At 58.5% G+C, this 19839-nt stretch overlaps 3 protein-coding genes and 1 long non-coding RNA gene across 9 annotated transcripts; 2 read left to right on the forward strand and 2 right to left on the reverse strand.

The window, feature by feature from the left end:
• Positions 1–242: 242 nt before the first annotated feature.
• On the reverse strand, positions 243–10375 carry LZTS2 (leucine zipper tumor suppressor 2). 3 transcript variants are annotated; one of them, XM_026493912.4, is made up of 5 exons: positions 10263–10375; positions 4468–4917; positions 3185–3847; positions 2370–2627; positions 243–1579 (listed from the first exon to the last, which is right to left on the reverse strand). In XM_026493912.4, the coding sequence occupies exons 2-5, from the start codon at positions 4873–4875 to the stop codon at positions 896–898; spliced, it is 2013 nt and encodes a 670-aa protein (XP_026349697.1). In that variant the 5' UTR covers positions 4876–4917; positions 10263–10375; the 3' UTR covers positions 243–895. The 3 variants fall into 3 exon arrangements, with proteins under 3 accessions (XP_026349697.1, XP_057164834.1, XP_026349696.1); XM_057308851.1 differs by lacking the exon at positions 10263–10375 and adding an exon at positions 7473–7585 and having other exon boundaries at positions 3200–3847; XM_026493911.4 differs by lacking the exon at positions 10263–10375 and adding an exon at positions 7473–7584.
• LOC125282746 (uncharacterized) lies at positions 7690–14470 on the forward strand. 2 transcript variants are annotated; one of them, XR_007189971.2, is made up of 4 exons: positions 7690–7773; positions 9530–9579; positions 10545–10625; positions 14025–14470. It is a non-coding gene; the product is annotated as an uncharacterized LOC125282746 (long non-coding RNA). The 2 variants fall into 2 exon arrangements; XR_008958115.1 differs by lacking the exons at positions 7690–7773; positions 9530–9579 and having other exon boundaries at positions 9587–10625.
• On the reverse strand, positions 12944–18155 carry TWNK (twinkle mtDNA helicase). Of its 3 annotated transcripts, XM_026493910.4 has the most exons (6): positions 17944–18144; positions 16198–16324; positions 15770–16010; positions 15509–15616; positions 15058–15199; positions 12944–14144 (listed from the first exon to the last, which is right to left on the reverse strand). In XM_026493910.4, exons 3-6 carry the CDS (start codon positions 15889–15891, stop codon positions 13824–13826), a joined length of 693 nt encoding a protein of 230 aa, XP_026349695.1. In that variant the 5' UTR covers positions 15892–16010; positions 16198–16324; positions 17944–18144; the 3' UTR covers positions 12944–13823. The 3 variants fall into 3 exon arrangements, with proteins under 3 accessions (XP_026349695.1, XP_026349693.2, XP_026349694.1); XM_026493908.4 differs by having other exon boundaries at positions 16198–18155; XM_026493909.4 differs by having other exon boundaries at positions 15770–16033; positions 16198–18144.
• On the forward strand, positions 18120–19357 carry MRPL43 (mitochondrial ribosomal protein L43). The gene is made up of 3 exons (XM_026493914.4): positions 18120–18306; positions 18396–18502; positions 18618–19357. Exons 1-3 carry the CDS (start codon positions 18176–18178, stop codon positions 18857–18859), a joined length of 480 nt encoding a protein of 159 aa, XP_026349699.1. The 5' UTR covers positions 18120–18175; the 3' UTR covers positions 18860–19357.
• Positions 19358–19839: the final 482 nt, after the last annotated feature.

Consider the following 19839-nt stretch of genomic DNA (forward strand, 5'->3'; position numbering starts at 1 on the left):
ATCCCCCAGCCTCAGTGTTCTGTGCAAGGGACAAGATGGAAGGCTTTTCTAGTTTCTCAAACCCTGAGAGACCATTTCATGTCATGGTCCACTTAGGACTTCACACTTTCTACTGGATTTGTCCTTCCCCCATCACCTTCCTCTCCCCAAGACCTCTATGAGGGGGTACGGGAATAGCCAGCAAATTGAGGGGGGCTGGGGGGTCAAAGAAGTTCCCATAATCTCTACCTAGCACACTCATCTTTTTTTAAAAACAAAAAAAATTTTTAATTTTTTTCTTTGGGTTTGTACAAGAAATTTACAGTGTGGAAAAATATACAAGTGAAAACGAGGCCATAAACTTGGGTGTGGGGAGGGGCCACTTGGTCACAAACACAAATAAACAAGACAATTCTGAGTTCTTCCTTTGGTCTGACTACAGCCCCCTCACCCCAGGAGAGAGGCTGCAGGGCTGGAGCCTGGGGCTCAGACCCCAGTCCCAGCCCTGTCCCCCGACCCGGGCAGGTGGGGGCAGGCACGTCTGCAGCAGCCGGAGCCGTCTGGCTCTCTCTGGCTTTGGGGTAGGGGAGAGCGTGGGAGCGAGGCAGCCCCCTCCTCCTCCCACCCCCTGGCATCTGGGACAAATGCGGTTGGCAGAGTGGCAATGGCAGCAGAAGTGGGGGTGACATGGGTCAAGTGAGTAGGAGCCTCTGCGTGACAGTGAAACAGGGACCTTCAAGGAGTCTGATCTTGCTTGTCCGAGTCATAGGGCCGCCCCAAGTTCCTGGCAGAGGTCCAGAGGCCTGGATCCCAGGGGACGAGCGGCTTGGGGGCCCGGACTTTGGGGACCTCCGTGGACCTGAGGCTCCCGCCCCCCTTCAGTGGAGCCCCCTGCAGATCTGGGATGCTGAGGGCCCTAGATTTCGGTGGCGGTGATCTCCTCCAGGCAGATGCAGGGGGCCGGCTCGGCCAGGCCCAGGTCGGCGAGCTCGCGGGCCTCCAGCTCCAGGCTGAGCTGCTGCAGCTCCTGCTCCAGCTGCCGGTTGCGCCGGTACATCTGGATGTAGTTGTGCTGCAGCTGCTTCTGGTAGCGGATCACCTGCTCCTTCTCCGCCTGCCAGGCCAGCCGCTCGCCCTCGAAGCCGGCCCGCTGCTCCTCACCCCGCCGCCGCTCCCGCTGCAGCTCTGCCCGCAGCCGCTCCACCTGGGCCCGCAGGCTGCCCCCGACCCCGGTGGCCGCCCGCTGCACCTTGGCCTCGTCGCTCTCCGCCAGGAGGAACGGGTCCGCCGTGGCAGGGGGCACGGGGGGCTCCCGGAGTCCAGCCGCCTCGGTGTCCAGCTGGCCAGCTTTCTCTCGGAGCCGCTCGGCCTCCTGGCGGTGCCGCTGCAGCTCCTGGGAACAGGCCTCCAGCTCCAGCTCCCGAGCCCGGGCCGCCTCCTGCAGGCCGCGCGCCCGGCCCTCGCTGACCCGGAGCGCGGCTCGGGCTTCTCGCAGCGCCACCCGCAGGGCCACCAGCTCACTGCCCTTCTGCACCAGCTCCGCCTGGGACTCCTTCAGCTGCTGCTTCAGCAGGGAGATTTCACCCGACTTCTGGCACACCTAGGGTGGGAGGGGGTTGGGAAGGGTGGTGAGAAGCCTTCTCCCCGAAGGTCAGGCCCTGAGATCATGCGGGGTGTTCGGGGACAGCTTGTTGGATCATGACACCCATGACATGGCTGGAGACACTGAGGCGAGCCTAGTGACATGCCCGAGGTCGTACGGCAAGTAAGTGGCCGCAGTAAAACACCCAGATCATTTTCCTTCAAAGCAGGTGACTTTAAACCAGCACAGGACACCGGGCCGGGCCGGTGGCAGGTTTTGCAGGAGTGGGACCCACTAGGGCAGTGCCCACATTGCCACTGAGAGGCACCACGGCGTTTTGGTGAGAAGCGCAGACACTGGGCCACATGGCCTGGGTTCAGATCTCAGCTCTGCCGCGGACTAGCTGTAATTCTGCACTCCAGCCTTCTCGTCTCAAAAACGCGGATGGTAACAACAGCGACCTCACAAGGCTGTTCTGAGGATCGGAAGATCCACTCTAAGTAACAGCTAGAAAGTTCCGGGCGCGTAGCAGGCTCTATCGTCTTATTCTTATTGGTCGGGAGGCAGTGGATGAAATGCCACTGGCTACTGTGAGCACTCGACCCGACCAATGAGACCTAAAATGGTGGCACAAGGAGACACCCCCCCCCCCCCAGAAAGGGAGGTCAGAGGGGGATCTTCATCTCCCTGAGGTGAGGATGGGGAGGACCTCCGGGAGTAGCAGGCTGAGAGGGGGGTATGGCTGGAACCCGGGGCCCAGGGCTCGTCCCGGTAGGCCCCGCTCCCCGGCCCTCCCGGCCCGGCCCACCTCCCACTTGGTCTCCTCGAGCCGCGGCCCGAGCTCCCGCTGCTCCCGCTCGAAGGTGGCGCAGCGCCGCTCCAGCTGCTCCCGCTCCTGCAGCAGCTGCGCGAAGTCGTCCTGCAGCTGCCGCTTCTCCTGCTGCAGCTGGAGCACCTGCAGCTGGAGCAGCTGTTGGGCCCGCGGCGCCCGCTGGACCTGCGCGGGGCCGTCGTCCCGCAGCGCCTCGCGCTCCCGTGGCCAGTGCCGCTGCCGCTCCTCGTACGCCTGGGGACGGAAGGCAGACCTGGGTCCCGGGGGCTCCCCCGGCCTCCGGCCTCCCCACCCCTGCCCACCGCTCCCAGGTCACCGACTGCTGCTCTGGAGGCCTATGGCTGCGCTCGGGGACGGGAGACTCCATTCAACCATGAGAATAATTATGACAACTCTAGTCACGACCACTTCTAGGATTCTAGAAACAACGTCCATAATAGCAAACACTTCTGCAGGAATTCCTAGGTGCCAGGCGTCATTCTAAGCCCTCCACAGCCTTTGCTTTACTTAATCCTCATAATAACCGTAGAAGGCCAGAAATCTCCCCATCTACAGCTGAGGAAAGCGAGGCTCAGCACCGGGAAGGGTCTTGCTCAAGCCTGACAGGCAGGAAATGGCGGTGCCGGCTTGGACTCCTCACCACTCCGGAGGTTAAGCCTGACAGCTGGGCCGGGGACTGCCCAACACCTCGCCTGCCCCCCTGCCCCCCAGCACACACAGAAATGTTCCTTGGCCTCCCAGCTCCTGTGGACATCCTGCCGCACCACCCCCATTATCGCTGCTGACCACACCTGGCACATGGTCACCTCACTCTCGTCCAGACTGTCCCGCAGCTGCTGCAGCTCTGCCTCACGGTCGTGGAGCTTTCCTTCCAGGACACAGTGCAGCAGGGCCTCATCCGAAGGGGGCGGAGGGGGCGGGGGCGGGGGCGGGGAGCGCTCCCCACAGGAGCTGCTGTCAGGGGAGGCCCGGGCACCACTGCCCAAGAGCCCCCCAGCCACACGGCCTCCCAGGGAGCCTGTGCTCTTGCTGGAGGAAGATCGGCCACTGTCCGAGTGGGAGGGCCCAGTAGGGGCCCCTCGGGCTGGCGCGGGCAGTGCCCCCCGCCCAGGGCCATGGGAGGGCAGGTGCCCGCCTGGGGAGTGGGTGGCTGGCTCTGCACCCCCGGTGCTGTAGGTGGGCAGGCTGGACAGTGAGTTTCGCCCGGAGTCAGACAGTGTCCCCGACGGGCAGCCGCTGGCCCAGCCACTCAGGGCCAGGGGTTTGTCGGCAGCCGAGGAGGAGGAGGAAGAGGAGGACGAGGCAGGGCCCCCAAACAGCTGTGTTAGGCTGCCCTGGCTCCCAGACAGTCCGGCGGCCCGAGGACCCAGGAAGCTAGGTAGGGATGGTGCCCCTCGAGGTTTGGGCAGCACTGGCTTGAAGGCTGTTGGGCGGATCAGGATTTTCTCCATGTTCTGAAATGAGGTGCCATGTGACACTGGGGATGAGCTGCCCAGTCTTTCGAAGCCCTTATCATACTCCCTGCCCTCCCATCTGGGGTCCCCAATCCCCCACACATTCATAAGAATTCCACCGTCTGAGGGTCCCCTGATATCCTTTACACCAAGCCATTTAGAAGGTTCGCCTCTAATCATTACAACAGCCACACGAGCAAAATAGTATCACTGTGCCCATATTACAGATGAGGAAATGGAGGCTCAGCAAAGTTAAAGGCCTCGTTCAGAATCAGACGTGTAGCAGTTGCACAGTTACGAGAGACTGAGCAGCTCACACTTACTGAGCACATGCCGTGCGACAGGCACTAGGCTAGACACTGACGTACATTATGTGATGGAATGCTCCCGACCATCACAGGAGAGCTGACCTGGTGCCTCCACAGACACAGAACCTCTGGCTCAGAAAGCTTAAGTGACTTCCCTGAGGTCATGCAGCTAGACTGAGGCAGAGCTGGGATTAGAACCCGGGGAGGTGAATCCGCAGCCCACATTCTCTCCTCTAAATCGGCTCCCAAATTCCAGCTTTTTCGGGGGGCTCCTGATTCCACCCGGGCCCCAAAGGAAGGGCTGGTCCTCACCTTCTCCAGCTTTCCAGAGACAGGGATGAGCTTGGGTGGGGGGCCACGGAGATGGGCATTACGTGCCCGCTGTTCTCGGGCATCCTCGATGTCACTGCTCGGGCTGGGCGGTGACTCTGTCCGAAAGTCCTCGTTGATGTAGGTGAAGCTGGTGCCAGGGACGGCCTTCCTCGGGGGCACAGCCGGGCACAGCGGCTCCTGTGCCTCATAGCCACCCCGTAGCAGGCCATCCTGCTGGCGGAAGAAGGTGGGCCCAGGGGGGCCGTGGTGGCGGGGAGGCGCCGGCCCCCCAGGGCAGGGCCGGCCGGAGATGAGGCTGCTCACGCTGCCCATGGCTGGAGCTTGCGGGGCAGTGGTGGCCTCAGGAGCGGGCTCCAGTGGCACTGGCAGAGTCTGCACAATGGCCATGGCGACAGAGGCTCAGGCCTGGCCAAGGGCCTCCAGGGGAACCTGTGAGCAGGGCAGTGGTGTCAGAGTCCCTTCACCTTGAGGCCCCTTCCTATACAAGTCCCTGAGTCCCTCTCCTGACCCCTTGCCCCACATCAAACAGCCTCCTGACATCAGTACAAGCCCCGATCCCCCAAGGCTCCTCCTCCAGCACTGGCGTGAACCTCGGATCTTCCTGGGATCCAGGTCACCGCCCAACTCTGGTCTGAACAGGGCTAAGGGCTGACCCTACCAAGCAAGGATGAGGAGGGGAGGGAGGCTTGGTGGTTGTGCAGGGCCCCAGCCCAAGCCTGCATCCCTCACAGAGGCTGGGACTCAAGCTCATCAGGCAGCTCTCTGCCGGCTCCCAGCACAGGTTCCTGGTCCCCTGGGACCAGGTGGCCTCATTAGAGGGCACTTGGGGCAGAGGCAACCTCAGGGACAGAGTCAGCAACTCAGATGGTAATTAGGGAATAAAGAGCCAAGGCCGGGCAGTGCCCAGCCTCCCCCAGCTGGGCCTCAGTTTCTCCCAGACGGAGAGGCGGCGAGGGTAGAGCTGGCCAAACAAGAAACCCAGAGCGCTGAGGTAGCCCACAGGAGCGCTCTGGGGTCTCCTGCTTTCTAGAGGTGGATGCAGGCTCGTGCTTGCTTCCATGACAACTCCTAGCCTCACCACACCCAATCGGTCTGGCCGAAAGGAGCCGACACAGGCCTGCCGCCAAGCTCGGCTTCTGTGAAACCATCCGGCTGTAGACATTCCCCAGAGTAGCCCCGAGGGGATGCGGGTGGAAGCCCCACCATCACCTCTGGCAGCTGCTCTCAGATCTCCCTTCCCTGGACCCAGCGAGGAGGGCTCCACCTCCCCAGGCTCCGCTCCTTCCTGGAAGGGGACAGCCAGTCCCCGCCCGGAACTCCCTCCCCAGTCCTAAGGCCGAAGACCAGGGCGCAGGCATGTGCTGAAGTCATCACGCAGAGTGGGGGCCAAGAAGTGGACAGAGAATGGCGCAGGGACAGGAGTTTGCACTGATCTGTGTGCGGAGACTACGCACAGGCGCGTGGAAATGAGTACTCACTACGTGTTACATGAAAATGTGTGAACACACCATGAACGAGTGCGTGCGAGGATATGTAGGTTTGAATAGCTGCGTCGGGACATTCCTATCATTCGCATGTGTGGATTAACACATCATAAGAGTACACGCGTGTGTTCACTGGGGTCCCTCAGAAAGTACGTAAAAGTCATAACTGCATATGTGATAAGTGAATTCGTGGTGCATGAGTGCAACTATCTGCGAGTGTCTCTGGGTAGATGTCCCTTCAGGTACACACGAGTTATATGTAACCCCCCCGGATCTTGCACGAGCATACGAACAGGAACGTGAGTGTGCACAAGTGTGTACAGAGGAGTGTGTGTGGACAGAGCATGTGTGAGAGCATGGGTGGGAGCCTGGGGGACAAGCAGGGCCAACTGGGTGAGCAGGAGCCTGGTTCTTGTCACTCCCAGGAGTGTCGGGAAAGGAGAGACACATTATCTGACTCCTGTGCCTGGTCTGTCCCCCTTCTTTCTTGCTTGTATTCCACTAGGCCCGCCCTCCACCTCCCCACTCAAGTCAAAGGACCCTAAGAACCAGGAAGGTATCCAGACCGAGGGTGGAGGAGCTAGGGGTGGGAACCTGGGGGAGAGCAGAGCCCACCCACCAAGTGCCAGCCCTGGGCTAAGCAGATGGCACACCCCATCTCCTGCCCTCTCCCACACCACTCCAGGGCACGGAGAAAGCTGTGGGGAAGGGGCTTCTTAGGGGGCCAGGGAGCCTGGCACCTCTGTCTGCATTTGCCCACTTCAGTGAGCACTAAGAAAGTGAGAAGGGGAGGAGACAGACGGACTCCGAGAAAGACAGGGACCCAAAAGACAAGAGACAAAGACTCAGAGAGGCCCAGGGTCAGCAGACAAGAAGACAGGCTGACCCAGTGAATCCCATGGAGCCAGGGGCCCCTAAACCCAGAAGAGATATAAAAACTGGGCCCCCAGGGCCAGACACCCAGGGAGCCAGAGCCAGGCCTCCGGAAAGCCAGGCCCAGCCAGCCGGGCTCCAAGAGCGGGAGCCCGAGAGAGAAGGAGGGGCAAGTGGAGGCTCCATTTTGAGAAATGCGTTGTGGCTGTGGGAAAGGGAACCCCTGGCTCTCCCCAGCACTCCCCGAGTAATCACTCCGGCCCAGCACACACACATCCCCCCTTCGTGGGCTGGGGGCCGCGGAGCGCTGGGCTCAGCCAGGGCCCCGGGCAGGTCTGGCTAAGCTGAACTCCCACAGACCTGTTTTGGGGGCTGAAGAGTTGGGGAAAGTCTCCCCCCACCAAACTCCAAAGACCAGTCAGGCGGGATCAAGTCTGGGATCACGAGTTCCCATTCCGCGACAGGAAGCTGGAGCCCCCAACCCACCCTCCAGAGTGCCCCCCCCCCCACCTTTCCCCGCTTCCATTAAGTGGGGGCGGCTGGGGGTTGCCGCCTCCCTACCGGTCCTCCGCCGCGCAGAAGTTGGGGGCGCCCCCAGGTCACCTCCCGGCCCCGGCCCCCCCTCACCTCCGCCGCGCCGCTCCATGCTCGGCCCCGGGCCGGCCCCAGCGCTCCACAGGCGCGCCGCCCGGCTCCAGCCCGCGCGCGGCCACTCGGAGCCGCCCGGCCCGACCCCGCCTTCGCGGCGCCCCCGGCCCGACCGGCCCCCGTCCGGCCCGAGTGGGCGGCGCAGCGCGGGGGAGGGGTCCGAGGGGCGTCCCCGCCCCGGGCGCGGACACGCGCAGGCACTCCGCGTCACGCGAGGCCGGCCGGGCGCACGCGGGGGCCGCGCCGCGGGACTCAGGATCCACTCCCCCCCGCCCCGAAGGTCGGTCGGCTCGGGACTCGGCGGCGGCGGCGGGTCACCCTCTACCCCTACCCGGGCCCCGGGGCCAGCGGCAGCTGGTCATTGTTCGAGCACAAAGGGCCAGGCGCCAGGGCGGCCGCCCTTCCCCCTCCGCTCCTCCAGTCGAAGCCTGCCCCGCAAGACACACTCTCCGGCTTTGGAGTCCAGAGCGGGGCGCCGAGGGTCAGCTACCCCCTCACCCTCCCCGGCTGTCGTGCCCTGCTCCCCAGGAAAGGTCCGGGACCCAGGCTCGGGCCGTGCCTGCCCGCCCTCCCCCCGACCCAGCGGTTGATGGAGGCATATTCGGACTTGCGGAAGTGGCGCCACCTGGCGACATATTCGGAGAATACACCGTCACCCCCTCAACCTTGGGGGCCCGTACCCGGTTCCCCAGCTCCGTACCCTCTCGACCCCGCGAGCCCAGGCCTGCCCCGGGCGCGGCTGTCTGCTCCCCTGCCTTCTTTCAGAATCATTTGTTCAGGGAGAGTTCATTGCTGGGTTAGAGGCAGCCCCTGCCGCCCCCCCGCCCCCCCCACCCCCCCGCCAACAATCACTGGGGTGAGGCGGTCCAAACCTACAGTCCGAACCTACACCAGCCTCACAGCTGACAACACTCCTCTGTCTTCTCAGGGTCACAGATATTCTCACCCTCTCGCAAACAACACAATCTTCTTAACACCCACACGACCTTTCCCACACTCAGTCCCACGCAGCCACAATCACACAGTCTCATCCATCACGTGGTTCCACGTTCCTTCTTTCCATAATCTTTCAGGCCAACGCACACACAGACATACTGGGTGTCACACACCTTGTTGTGCACAGTCTTTCACATCGACTCAGAGTCCTTCCTACCGAGTAACAATCTTAAATGGGCTTCGTCTCCTAAGCATCTTTCACACATTGGTGGTCTCATTCAGTCAGACAACTTACACATACACGTGGTGTTTCACAAACATTCTGCCACACAGACTTTCCCCCAGGGGTCTCTGTGCCCCAGTCAGGTCAGCTGATGCCCACACCCCTGGGCAAGGACCGCCTCCCACCCCCTACTTGCATCCCCACCCCCAAGGCCAAGGCCTGCCAGAGCTCCTCTGCCCCAGGAAGGAGCATCCCCCCCTTCCAGGCCACAGCCCTGGCCGGCTCTCAGCTCTATTTTTAGCTCTATGGAAAGGGTTGTTTTTCTTTCTTTTTCCCTGGAAAGGGAGACATAGCCCAGCCACCCTCAGGCTCACCCCAGACCCTGATCCTCACAAGAACAGACTGAGCCCCCCCCTCCCTATAGAGACCCCCTCCTCTGGCCTTGCCCTGATCCCAGCCTCTTGGGGCACCAGGAGCCTCCTCCCCTTTCTGGCAGCCAGCCCAGAAGCTCAGGCAGCAGCTGGGCTCAGCATGTGTGTAGGGGTGGAGGGTGGGGCAGAGAGGGAGGCAGAGGGCCGCTGCCCACTCCCCCATTCCCTGGGAGGGAAGGGAGATAGGCCTTCTAGGGAAGGGAGATAGACCCACTCCCGTATTGAGGGGACATTTACCCTCATGCATTCTCTGGGAATGGAGGGCTTCCACTCTTGCACGAGTGGGCTTTCTGCTCCCACAGTGAGGGGAGGAGCTCCCAGTTCTGCAAGGAGGGGTGGTGGTAGGAAGGGGACCCACCGGCGCTCAGGCTCCCCAGACTGGAGGTATGGGGCGGGGGCTGCAGTACACGGCCATCAAAAATAGCGCCCTCCTCCGATACCTCCAGGGATGAAGATACCATGAACGTGTTCGCCTGAAGGAAGGAGAGGAGCCCAGGTAACTCCACCGAGCCCGACAGTCTTCGGTCCTGCGCTACCCGGACTCCAGGGGGCGTTGTGCTCCCATTTCTGGCGGAAGGCTTAACATTTCTGGAGGCGGAGAAGGGAACACAGCCCGACTGGAGACCTGGCTGACTTGCCCAGGACTGGGGAGGCAGGTCCTTGCCCTGATGCGGGGGTGGGGGAGCACAGCCCACTTGTCTGCGAAGCGATCACGTGCTCGGCGCCTGTTTACGTCTTAGTCTTCACCTGTGGGCGGCCAGGAAGCAGGAACCTCCGGAGGTGTCCCACCCGGCCCGCCCCCGTCGGCGGTCACCGGGCAGCCCTTTTCTCCCACTCCGTCAAGTACGCGACAGCAGAGCACCCTGTCCGCTGGGGGTCCGTGTGGGCCCCTGTTCCAGGGACTGCAAGGGTAGCCCACTGGGCGCGTCCTTTCCTGAGTGCACGTGTGTTCCTGTGTCCCAAGTGCGTGGGTCTGTGTGCGCGCGTGTGTGGATCCGTCGGTGTGAGTTTCCGTGTCGGTTCCCAGTTCAGGCTCCTTGCCTGCACCCCCACCCCCACCCCATAGTGGGACCCCCTCCTCACTCCAAAGCCCGGCTTCCCCAGACCGGGAAAGTTCGCTCCGGAGCCGGGATGTGCGGGAGGCTGGAGTTCCGACACCTCCACGGCCCCCCCACTCACCCAGCGCCACCTGCGCCGCTGCTCCAGCTCCCGCCCAGCTCCTGCTCCAGCGCGAGCACCTCCTCGCCGCAGATCTGCCGGCTCCCAGCCAGCTCCGGGCTCCGGACTCCGGGCGCCCGCCTGGCCCGGCCTGGTGGAGCGGGGCGGGGCGGCTGAGGCCGCGCCCCCGACCCAGGGAGGGGAGTGGTCTGCCCAGCACCCCCTCAACAGCCGACCCGGTACCCAGCCCAGCGGTAGCTCGACGGTGGCCTGAGGCTGCCCCTTTGGCCTCCGATTTCACAGCTTTCTGGATTTGGTTTTCGACCTGGGGAAGGGACGAGCTGCACGTGACCGAGAACTAAACTACCTGGCCGCCCTAACCAGGTTGGTGATAGGGCTTTACTGCCACCTGCCCTGCCCTGTAGGGAGCCAAATCGGGTCCACTCTCGGCTCATTCCCCAGGAACAAGGAAAACCTCTAGGAAGCAGACAAAGACTGCTCGGGTTTCACCAAAACAGACCCCGCCCCACCCTCCGGTCGGTCGGAACTGCCCTTGCAGAACCAGCACCTCCCCTCCCCGCGGGAGTAGGTGTTTGCCCAGGTGAGCCTATTTGCCAGTTCTGGCCCCCCACAGAGCATAGCCAGGCTTCCCTTCGACTCATAAAGTTCCACCCACAGGCAAAAACAGGAAGTTGCTCTGTATAGGGGGAGGCACCTAGGGTTCCCTCGGTGGCCCCCAAGGCAGCCTGTGGGAAGGCGCAGACTGTGTATCTACAGGTATCTGGGCCATACTTGCAGCCTGAGTACTTGCGCAGCAGGAGTCCAGTGAATTTAGTCTCTTCTCAAACCCACCTGTAGTAAAGAATCTACTGGAGGACAAAAGCTGCCCCTTCACAGACAAATATGACACTAAATCCGAGGACAGGGCTGCAGATTCAGCTGGACCCTGCTTGGCCAGGCCCTCCCTGAACTCTCAGGGAGATTCTTTTTTTTTTTTTTTTTTTTTTTTTAAGATTTAATTTATTTATTTGACAGAGAGAGAGACAGCCAGCGAGAGAGGGAACACAAGCAGGGGGAGTGGGAGAGGAAGAAGCAGGCTCATAGCGGAAGAGCCTGATGTGGGGCTTGCTCCCGGAACGCCAGGATCACGCCCTGAGCTGAAGGCAGGCGCTTAACCGCTGTGCCACCCAGGCGCCCCTCAGGGAGATTCTTAATACCCAATTGGATATAGGCCAAGACCAGGTAATTTGCCTCAATCCACCCTGGTTTGGTACAGGGACAGTGGCTCCCAGCGACCTTACACAGCACCCGGGGATCCCCCACTGCTTTCTAGGCTCCAGGGACTCCTGAACATACTTTGGGCTAATCTTATGTGAGGAGTTTAAGACAGGTGTGCAATGGAATGCGTTTGTATAGGGGGTGGGGCTGGGGGAGCATTAACTTCCCCTCCCATCATTCTAGTTTGTGCTGTGGGGGGGGGGGGGGGAGTCTGCTAGGAGGGTAGGGCAAGACAGGCAAGTGCGTCTCTATTCCTCTATCCCCAATTCAGAGAGACCTCAAAGGTCCCCTAACGGAAATCCCTAAAGGATTGCCTGAGAGAGAACACACCAGGCGTTCCCAGGAGACCAGCATCCTTAGCGGTAGGAATGACCTGGTGGTGTACATCTGGAAGGCATGGTTGGTGTTCAGTGTTACAGACCCTGGATGAGGCGTAGACCAGCCGGCGGCTGGGAATGATTACTGCGGGATTAGGAGGCCTGGCTCCAGCCAGTCTGGGAGAGACCCCCAAGAAGGGAGGCCCTGGAGGGGCTACCCCCTCCCTCCCTCCCCCGTAGGTTCTTCCCCAGAGAACAGCTTTGTTCCAGGGTCTGTTTCAGGAGATAGTTGTAGCCACAGTTCTCACACACAACAGACCAGAGACCCCATAGCCTTCCACAGGGCCCCAGAAGCAGCCCCCTTAGGTGGACTGGGAGAACTTGATAAGACTTCAAGGGAGCAGGAAACTTCTGCCCACCCTTACAAGGGCCCCAACCCCTCAGAACATCTTGCATTCTGACCATTCTTGCATGCAAATCTAAAGGGAAAATGGGACTTTAGGATATCAGAGGAAGTGAGATGGGAAAGTGCCCTCATTTAGGACTATTTCTGACAAGGTCTCTAACTTTGCTATTTCCTTCAGTACTTGTTAAAAATGAGGAATCCTATACCTTTCCTCAGACCTCCAGAATTAGAAACGTCTGTGTGTTTACTGGGGAAGAGAGTAAGCCCTAGGTTCTGCATTTTTAAAGAATCCCAGGAGTTCTGACACATGAACATAAGAGAAACACTGAGTGTAAAAGGATGAGGGAAATGGATGGGGAGACAGATAAGAAGACACTGAGCATGAGTCCACATTGAGAGGTAGGTGAGTGGCTCCTATCACTTAGGAACAGCTGGTCAGGCAGGGCCTAGGCATGTGGCCCAGTGACCCACACCTCTGCCAGGGATCACATGGAGATCCTCAGGGAAGACAGGGATAAAGAGGCACCATCCTGTCATCCCTAAGCCAAGAAGAGGCATAAAGGGATGTGTAGGTCAAGGCCCTTTAATGCCCCTGCTTCCTTGGGAGTGCACAGCTCAAAGACTCCCAATTCAAATCAAGAGGAAAATCCAGTTATAGACTGGGGAGACACCTGGTGGACAAATAAGAAAAAACACAGAAACAAAGGCAATGGAAAATTTTTTTCAGTAAAACTAGAAAAGGCTCTACAAAAAGTCATGACTGTGTCCACTCCAGTGGTCTGAGGCAGCATAACACGGAACCAGTGTCCAGGTGGCAGGCACTCTGGGCTCACAGCTTTCTTCTCTGGCCAGCTTCCACCGTTGGGGCCCTGATATTACAGGGCCAAGCACCAAGGATCCAATGGCAGCGAGTGCCACCTCATGGCAGGGTCTAGAGTGGGGAGCAGAGGAGTCTGATACTCACGGTGTCACCCTGTGGCTCCAGAAACCTAGGCTGGAGTTTTGGCAAGAAGTCCTCTGTTCCCTTCCAGGTTCAGGGGCCTGAACCTAGTGCTTTGAACTCCATTTGCTCATTCCCACCTCAGGGCTTCTGTGTCTCATTTTCCCTCTGCTTGGAATCCTCTTTCACCAGATGTTCACATGGCTCAATCCTAGTTCTTTAGGCCACATCTCCAGTGTCCTCTGCTTAGAGATACCTGTCCAGACCTTAAACTAACCTGTAAGCATTACTGCATTGCTGTTTTTTCTTCATAGTATATCTGTCTAAAATTATGTTTTGTGTTTGTTCATTTTTCTTGTCTCCCTTACCAGACTGCAGGTTCTCGGGAAGCAGGGACCTCATCTCTAGTCAGTGCTCTATTCCTGGGACTTAGAACAAAGCCTGGCACACAGGAGGTTCTCAAATATTTGCTAAATTGAATTCTTTCAGTATAGAATTCTGCCCTAGGTTAGGCCCCTCTGACTGAGGAGGGTCCCTAACTTAGGACCACAGGACAGAGGTAGCCTTAGCGGAGGGCTAAGAAAGTCTATGTCCCAGCTTGTCCTGTCAGGCTCGTTTCAGGGTCCAGATCTGCACTGCCTTCACCTTGAGGGCTTGGAGGGGTTTGGCTGGTAGGGGTGGTGGGCCTGACCCAAGCAAGTCTCAGAGTTCTGGGGCACAGCCCCCTTTTTGCCAGAAGAGGGCTTTTTGGTCACCAGCCCATTGTCATCCTTGACCTTCTTGAGCCGAGCCTTGCTCTTTGGTGGTATGGAGAACGTAAGAGAGCTCTTGTTGAATTCCAGTGGGAAGACACCTACGTCTCCATCAAAGCGGTTCTTGGACACCTGCAGATACCGTTTCCCTGGACCAGTTACCAGCTTCCTGTCCTGTAGAATCAGAACGTTGTCCGCTTCCTGGCTTGCCTGGGGGATGGGGGCAGAAGGAGGAAGGAACAGTGAGAAGACATATGAGAAGGAGAAAGGAAGGCTGAATGTCCAGGGAAGAATGGCAAATCTCCCTGAACTATTGATCATGATGATGGGGCCACTTGCGTACTTTCAGTTCCTTGACTACCTCACTGCCCTGGATTCTGTACATGCTGTTCCCTCTGCCTGTGACACTTCTCCTCCACAGCTCACCACCCTACTCAACCCCAGCTTCTTATCATTCATTCAGGACTCGGTCTGAATGTCACACTTCATCAGAGACCATTCTTGATCCTCATAAATAAAGAACAACTATCTTTGCACTTCTGTGTCCCTCTCTTGCCTAGCTCCATGTTTGTCCCATTGTGGCACAGTTTGTGCTCCTTACCCTGGATTCCCTGTGTCCAGCCCAGGCCTAGCATGTAACAGGTGCTCAGCATATCCCCGGAAGCTCCAGGATCGGTCTGGTCCTGCTGCCCAGAAGGCCCTCCCATTTATTCAACTATTTAACACTTACTGTCTGCCAGAACTCAACCCAACCTCTGTCGACGCCTCCTTTCCCCAACGGGCAAGGAAGTCTCCCTAGATGTCCCAGGCTGACTCAGATGTCTTGTTGCTCCCCAAATACCTGTGTTGCCTATCGTAGCTCTTATCATACTGAGTTACAATCACCGTCTATTTTCCCCACTGGATGATGTGAGCTCGTGGGGGTAAGGGGGGCAAAGGACCAACTATTATCAGCCTTTATATTCCTAGCACATGTGTTCCTCATGTCATGGCCCCAGAGGCAGCTGTCTCCTGCCTCTTCCAGGTGGACAGTCAAGATGATTTAAGGCTGAATGAGGGCCATTCGTGGTCACACTTGTCCCCTCTACTCTCCAAAGCTTGGGCTCCTCTAAAGGCCACTTACTTTGGCTGAACCAAAAATCGATGCTGTCTGTAGTTCCTTATCATCATCCTCCTTCCGGGGATGAATGACCAGTGTCACATGGCAGCTATTGTCTGTTGCAAACTTTCGAAAGGCCCCAACGATGTAGTCTTGAGCCGCAATCCTGCCCCAATCCCAATAAAGACATTATCAGACACAAACAGAGGGACAAGAACATACGCATACTCTTGATTCATTCACATCTCCCCACAAACCACCCCACCCCACTCTACCCAAGGACTCACACTTAGATCCCTATCCATACTTCCCAGTGCCACAACCCACACCTCTATGAAGACAGAAATACACATGGGGTGGTGTGTACAAACACACATGTCAGAAAACAGGAGAGTACAGTGTGTGTGCCTAGGGGGCAACTGCCTGAGAAGACATGTGTGTTCAAGTGGGTTCCAGTGAGACAAGAGGATGTCACCTGTCTGTGGATAGCTGCTCATGCCCCATCATGAACTGCAGATTGTCGATGACCACATGACAAATGTCATAGACGTATACTGCATGTTGCATTGTGTCTATTACAGTCCTGGGAAGAGGAGGAGGCAATGAATTCAAGAGTCAATTACAAGCAGGCTCTCTAAACCATCCCAGCAGAAAAGCCAGCATTCCTGAAAATTCTGTTGGGGATCTGTCCTCCTGCCCTCCCATTCTTTGAAAACCCTAAGCCTCGGAATCTTACCTGATGCTCTGTTGCCCATGGAAAGTCATGAAATAGAGAGGCAGGTCCTCAAAGCGGTCGGCCCACTCGTCGTATTTGTCCAATTGCTCTTCTAGCCTCCCCACAGCGAACTGTGTCAGCATGACTCGGGCTAGTCTCACGTTGCTGATCTCAAAGCTACCCCAGAGTGTGTTTACCCCCTGGGTACACAAATCCAGGGCATACTCACTGATGAACGTTGTCTTTCCACTGCCTGTTGGCCCTGCAGGGGGGTTGAACACAGACCTGGGTGAAGGAGGAAAGTTCTACCCTTAAAACCAAGACCTGGAGCAAGGGCTTCAAAGTTGGGAGAAACCTCCTCTTTAACATTTACCATGGCCCAAACCCACATGCTTTTGTCACCTGATCCTTTGCCTCTTACCCCAAGTAGTGATTTCCCAAGGGCTCACCTGTGAAGACTGTCAGCTCGCCCTTCCGATGTCCCTTCAAGAGACGATTGAGGTCTGGGAAGCGGTTCCAGCGGATGCCAGCTGCCTGCTCCACATTTGACAGTTCTCCTAGCACCTCCTCCCGAAGCTGCCGGAAAGACACGATAGACTTGTGCCAGGCGGGCAGGGCAGTACGCAGAATACGAGAAAGATTTAAGCCTCGGTTCAGGGCCTCCAGGGGACGGGGCTGCTGGTCCCCAGGCCGCACCAAGGAGCATCGCTTGGGATTCAGTTTTCGGGCAAACAACTTGGCAGCTTCCCAGGACCGAAGGTCATCTCCCAGCCAGAGCACAATACGTCGAAACTGTTCGAGGTAAGGGAGCAAGGCAGGGGGTAAGCAGGCCGTTCCTCGGGGTAGGGCAAGGGTGGGCAGTCCTGTGGATTGGTTCAAGGCCAGGCTGTCCAGCTCTCGACTGGTCAGTACCACTTCAACATCTCGCCGACTGATCAGTGGTAATCCAAACAGATTGTGGTAGACACCAGGCCGGGGAATGGTGGTTTCCTTATAGTGCACTTCATCTCCCTGGCCTTCAGCACTCAGTAGCTTCAGACCTCGTAATCCCAAACCTCCAGGGGAGAGCCAAGGGAAGACAAGGCTGCGAGCAGGCCGCAAATACCGCACAATGAAACGCCTGAGTGTGTCATCTGTCACTTTGGTAAGGCCAAACATCACACGAGCCAGCTGGGCCTCCTCTGGTTCAGGAAGCTCCCAGAGAGGTATGGCTCGGTCCCAGATCCTTCGGACTTCCTCACTGTCCTCAGCTTCCGGGGCCTCACCAAGCAGGACCCCCTCTCTGGCCCCTTCCCCTCTCCCCTCCACACTGGCCTGGAAGTCTTCCCAGCTCCCCTCTGCTAGGCTGGTCATGCAGAGAAAGCGACCTGTGGTCTTGTCAATGAAAAGGCTGAAGGAAGCAGGAGCACCAGTCTGGTCCTTGAGCTGCAAGGCCTTCACAAAGGGGCTTGGTGCCCGCAGGCAGCTGTGGCCATCCTGGAAGGGGATCCCATGTGCCCGCAAATACTGGCGGATTTCGGTTGCAGTTACAGGCAACACTGGTACCTCCAAGGCTGGGAGAGCCTCCTTCCTGTACCGTCTACGAGGAGGGCCTGGAACCAAGCTTCTGGGCAGGCCCCTCCGACCCATCCACTCCCCACGCAGAGGCAGCAGGATACGGAGGGGGTACCCACCTCGAAGGAGAACCCACATTCCTAGTCCAATTGAGGAAGTCACTAATTGAAATGCTTTCCGTTCTTGGTTTGGGTGCCTTCACTAGGTCAGACCCTAGGGATCCTCTGCACAGCACTATACGGAGCCCACTTGCGGTGGCTTTTTTCTTCCAACTGGTCCCTCATAAACATCTCCCTGAATCCTCTTCAGCCCCTGCGCAGCTATTTCACATCTAGGCCCATCTTTCACGTCCGTGTGCCTCTATCTGGCTCTCTACCTCTATGGCCCTTTACAGCCACCGCCTCACCTCTACGACCCTCCACACTGCCCCTCACCAGTGTGCTTTCTCTAGATCATCTCTTCACCCCTCCCGCCCGGCCGGGGAACCTCCTCGTCGTCCCCATCTCTCCCGCCGCCTGCGTCGTTCCTGGCCCCAACGCGCTAGCCCCCAGATGGAGGCCCTTTTCACCGCTCCTTCCCTCAAAGGGGACTCGCCACGACTAGAGCGCCACCGGGCGGCTCCCGCCAGTCCCCGCGCTCACCTCGTCCCCGCGCCCGTGTCCTCCCTTGGCTCTACTGACAGAAGCAGCTCGCGACCCTGACCGAGCGTCACTACCCTCCTCTCGCCCCTCTCGCCCGCAACGTGGGTCACTGGCGCGCCTCTCGCCTTGACCGGGGAAGCAAAACTCCCGGGCGCGGGTGTTCCCGGAACCGGAAGCTTCTACGTTCGCCCCGCCCCGCCAGGCTGGCCCGAGCTACCTGGGCGCTGCAGCCATGACGGCGCGCGGGACTCCGAGCCGCTTCCTGGCCAGTGTCCTCCACAACGGGCTGGGTCGCTACGTGCAGCAGCTGCAGCGTCTCAGCTTTAGCCTCAGCCGCGACGCGCCGTCGTCTCGCGGCGCCAGGTGAGCCGGGCGAAGGGCGCCGGGTGCTCTCCGGGCTGAGGTGGCCCTGGGTCAGAGGTCGCTGTGCTTACTCTTCTCGGCTTCCTCAGGGAGTTCGTGGAACGGGAGGTGGCCGACTTCGCCCGACGGAACCCAGGGGTCGTAATATACGTGAACTCGCGGCCGTGCTGTGTGCCCAGAGTAGTGGCCGAATACCGTGAGTGGGTCTGGACGAGGCTGGAGGGCGGCATGGTGGGCCGGGCTCGCCTTCCTCTGGTCTGACCCCTGATCCATCCATCCGCTTCCTCTCCCCCACCCCCTCCCGCGGCCAGTTAACGGGGCAGTGCGCGAGGAGAGCATCCACTGCAAGTCAGTCGAGGAGATCGCGACGCTGGTGCAGAAGCTGGCGGACCAGTCGGGCTTGGAAGTGATCCGCATCCGCAAGCCCTTCCACACGGACAGCCCTAGCATCCAGGGCCAGTGGCATCCCTTCACCAACAAACCGACAACGTTGGGTGGGCTGCGCCCGCGAGAGGTCCAAGACGCTGCCCTAGCCCCGACGCAAGTGCCATGAAGAGTTGCCCCACCAACTCCAATCCCAGGCTTTGGACTCTTACCCCAGGGGAGGTGGTTCTTCCTCTTTCGGTTCAGGGGAATTCCAAGCCCACACAGGTAGACGGAGCCCACCAAAAGGGAAATTGACGCCAAAGCTTTTGCTTGGGATAAAGAAGAGCTGTCTTTTCGTTGCTCAGGAGGAGGGGCAGTGACTTTGTCAGTCTCCCAATTCTTCCCCATTTGACATCCCTGAAACTTGACTCTTCAAGGATATCACAGGCATTTATTTCTGAAACCCAGATTGATGATAATGATCTCAAATCCTGGCCAGCAGTTTCAAGATTGGCATCTGAAGAATCCAGTGTCCTAGGCCTGCAGCCATTGAGCTACAGAGCTAGCATCTTATACTCTGCTGTGCAGCTGGCATTAGGATAACCACTTTATATCCGTGTGAATGTTTAGATTAGAAAACTGAGGTGAATAAATTTGCTCAAGGTTACACTTGAGGTCTTCAAAATATGTGTAGATTTTAAATATAACCTCATTTTTCATTATCCTAAAACCAGAAGCGGAATATATAACCCTTCGGTATGGTTAGCATCAAAGGCCATGTGATTAATCTAGTCCTGACCCTTGGAGAGTGATTCTCAGGCCAGATCCCTGGTAACAAGCTTGCCCTGGTCCTAACTATTCCGCAAGACAGGCCCCTCTGCAGAAAGGAAGTCATGGTGTCCCTTGGTGGGGGAGGGGAGGTACCGAAAAGCTTCTTGTGGATGAGCAAGAGAACTGATAAACAGGGAGCATCTTCTAGGCTTAGCTAAAACAAGGGGGAGGAATGGTGAGGAAGAGAGCCAGGAGGTAGAAACCTAGAAACCTTTGTATGAATTCTTGAACAGTTGTAATTTTGTTTGTCATGTCCTTATCACCATGATCAGTGAGTAGTGGGAGCCTTATAAAGGCCTATATACCTGCCCAGGGCAGCCAGATGGAAGCTGAGGA

This window comes from Ursus arctos, unplaced genomic scaffold, assembly GCF_023065955.2.
Source record: "Ursus arctos isolate Adak ecotype North America unplaced genomic scaffold, UrsArc2.0 scaffold_7, whole genome shotgun sequence".
Classification (NCBI taxonomy): Eukaryota; Metazoa; Chordata; class Mammalia; order Carnivora; family Ursidae; genus Ursus; species Ursus arctos.

Excerpts from the sequence above, each read along its gene's own strand:
- LZTS2 (XM_026493912.4), bottom strand. The coding sequence starts at position 4,875 with ATGGCCATTGTGCAGACTCTGCCAGTGCCACTGGAGCCCGCTCCTGAG. Across the intron at positions 3,848-4,467 it reads TCTCTGGAAAGCTGGAGAAG|AACATGGAGAAAATCCTGAT; the intron begins GTGAGGACCAGC and ends ACCTCATTTCAG. Across the intron at positions 2,628-3,184 it reads GTGAGGTGACCATGTGCCAG|GCGTACGAGGAGCGGCAGCG; the intron begins GTGTGGTCAGCA and ends TTCCGTCCCCAG.
- TWNK (XM_026493908.4), bottom strand. The coding sequence starts at position 17,440 with ATGTGGGTTCTCCTTCGAGGTGGGTACCCCCTCCGTATCCTGCTGCCT. Across the intron at positions 16,011-16,197 it reads CGAGCTGACAGTCTTCACAG|GGCCAACAGGCAGTGGAAAG; the intron begins GTGAGCCCTTGG and ends ACCCCCCTGCAG. Across the intron at positions 14,145-15,057 it reads CGATTTTTGGTTCAGCCAAA|GCAAGCCAGGAAGCGGACAA; the intron begins GTAAGTGGCCTT and ends CCCATCCCCCAG.
- MRPL43 (XM_026493914.4), top strand. The coding sequence starts at position 18,176 with ATGACGGCGCGCGGGACTCCGAGCCGCTTCCTGGCCAGTGTCCTCCAC. Across the intron at positions 18,307-18,395 it reads CCGTCGTCTCGCGGCGCCAG|GGAGTTCGTGGAACGGGAGG; the intron begins GTGAGCCGGGCG and ends CGGCTTCCTCAG. Across the intron at positions 18,503-18,617 it reads CAGAGTAGTGGCCGAATACC|TTAACGGGGCAGTGCGCGAG; the intron begins GTGAGTGGGTCT and ends TCCCGCGGCCAG.